Source organism: Chrysochloris asiatica, unplaced genomic scaffold, assembly GCF_000296735.1.
Source record: "Chrysochloris asiatica unplaced genomic scaffold, ChrAsi1.0 scaffold00102, whole genome shotgun sequence".
Lineage (NCBI taxonomy): Eukaryota > Metazoa > Chordata > Mammalia > Afrosoricida > Chrysochloridae > Chrysochloris > Chrysochloris asiatica.
In genome coordinates, this window is record NW_006408620.1 from 4,417,871 (window position 1) to 4,418,761 (window position 891).

At 48.5% G+C, this 891-nt stretch overlaps 1 protein-coding gene across 2 annotated transcripts in view; it reads left to right on the forward strand.

Moving 5' to 3' along the window:
* Positions 1-244, forward strand: part of CPPED1 (calcineurin-like phosphoesterase domain containing 1) — a 148,444-nt gene extending 148,200 nt beyond the window's left edge. For both annotated transcript variants that reach the window (XM_006867204.1, XM_006867205.1), the window contains one exon: positions 15-244. In XM_006867204.1, coding sequence (XP_006867266.1) covers positions 15-244 — 230 coding nt within the window. The remainder of the gene's footprint in view (positions 1-14) is intronic.
* The last annotated feature ends 647 nt before the right edge of the window (positions 245-891 follow it).

Here is an 891-nt window from a genome sequence, read left to right on the forward strand (position 1 = left end):
TTCCTTCCCTGCAGGTATCAAGGCTGTGTTCTCAGGCCACTACCACAGGAACGCCGGGGGCACCTATCAGAACCTCGACATGGTGGTGTCATCTGCCATCGGATGTCAGCTGGGCAAAGACACGCACGGGCTCCGGGTCGTGGTGGTGACAGCTGAGAACATCGTTCATCGATACTACAGCTTAGATGAGCTGAGTGAACGTGGCCTAGACCCCGACCTGATGGAGCTAATGAAGAAGAAATGATTGTCCTTCGTGAGCTACTCAGTCCTATTTCCACTCCTTGTGATTTTCTCAGAGACAGCAGCTGTGTATGTCTCCTGCCTGAAAAACGAAAGGCGACGTGGCGTCTTCGTGAGTTTCTGTCCTTTTGCATAAATCAGGGTGCTGGGCTGTTTCCTAAATGTATTCAAACTAGAACTGCGCTTCCTTTGAAAAAAGAGCATAGGAACCTGGAAACAAATTAAAAAAAAAAAAAAAGAAAGAAAACTGATGTCAGACTGTCTCTTTATTGGTGCTAGAATAATTTCTCCTAATCCTGCATTTCTCAGCTCTGCTTTGTTGTTGTTGTTGTTGTTAAGTGCCGTCGAGTCGGTTCCAACCCATAGCGACCCTGCACAGGGTTTCCGAGGGTGTAAATCCTTACGGGAGTAGAAAGCCTCATCTTTCTCCCGCGGAGCGGCTGGTAGTTTCGAACCGCTGACCTTAAGGTTCGCAGCCCAATTCGTAACCACTACGCTACCAGAGCTCCTTCAGCTCTGCTTTAGGGTGAGATTATTTTCTTACAGCAGTGACGCAGGTCTGCCTGCATACTTCCAGCCCCTCCTGATACCCAGGTGTGGTATTCGGTCATTCCTTGAACAGACTGCATCAGATTGTCTGAAATTGTGCTC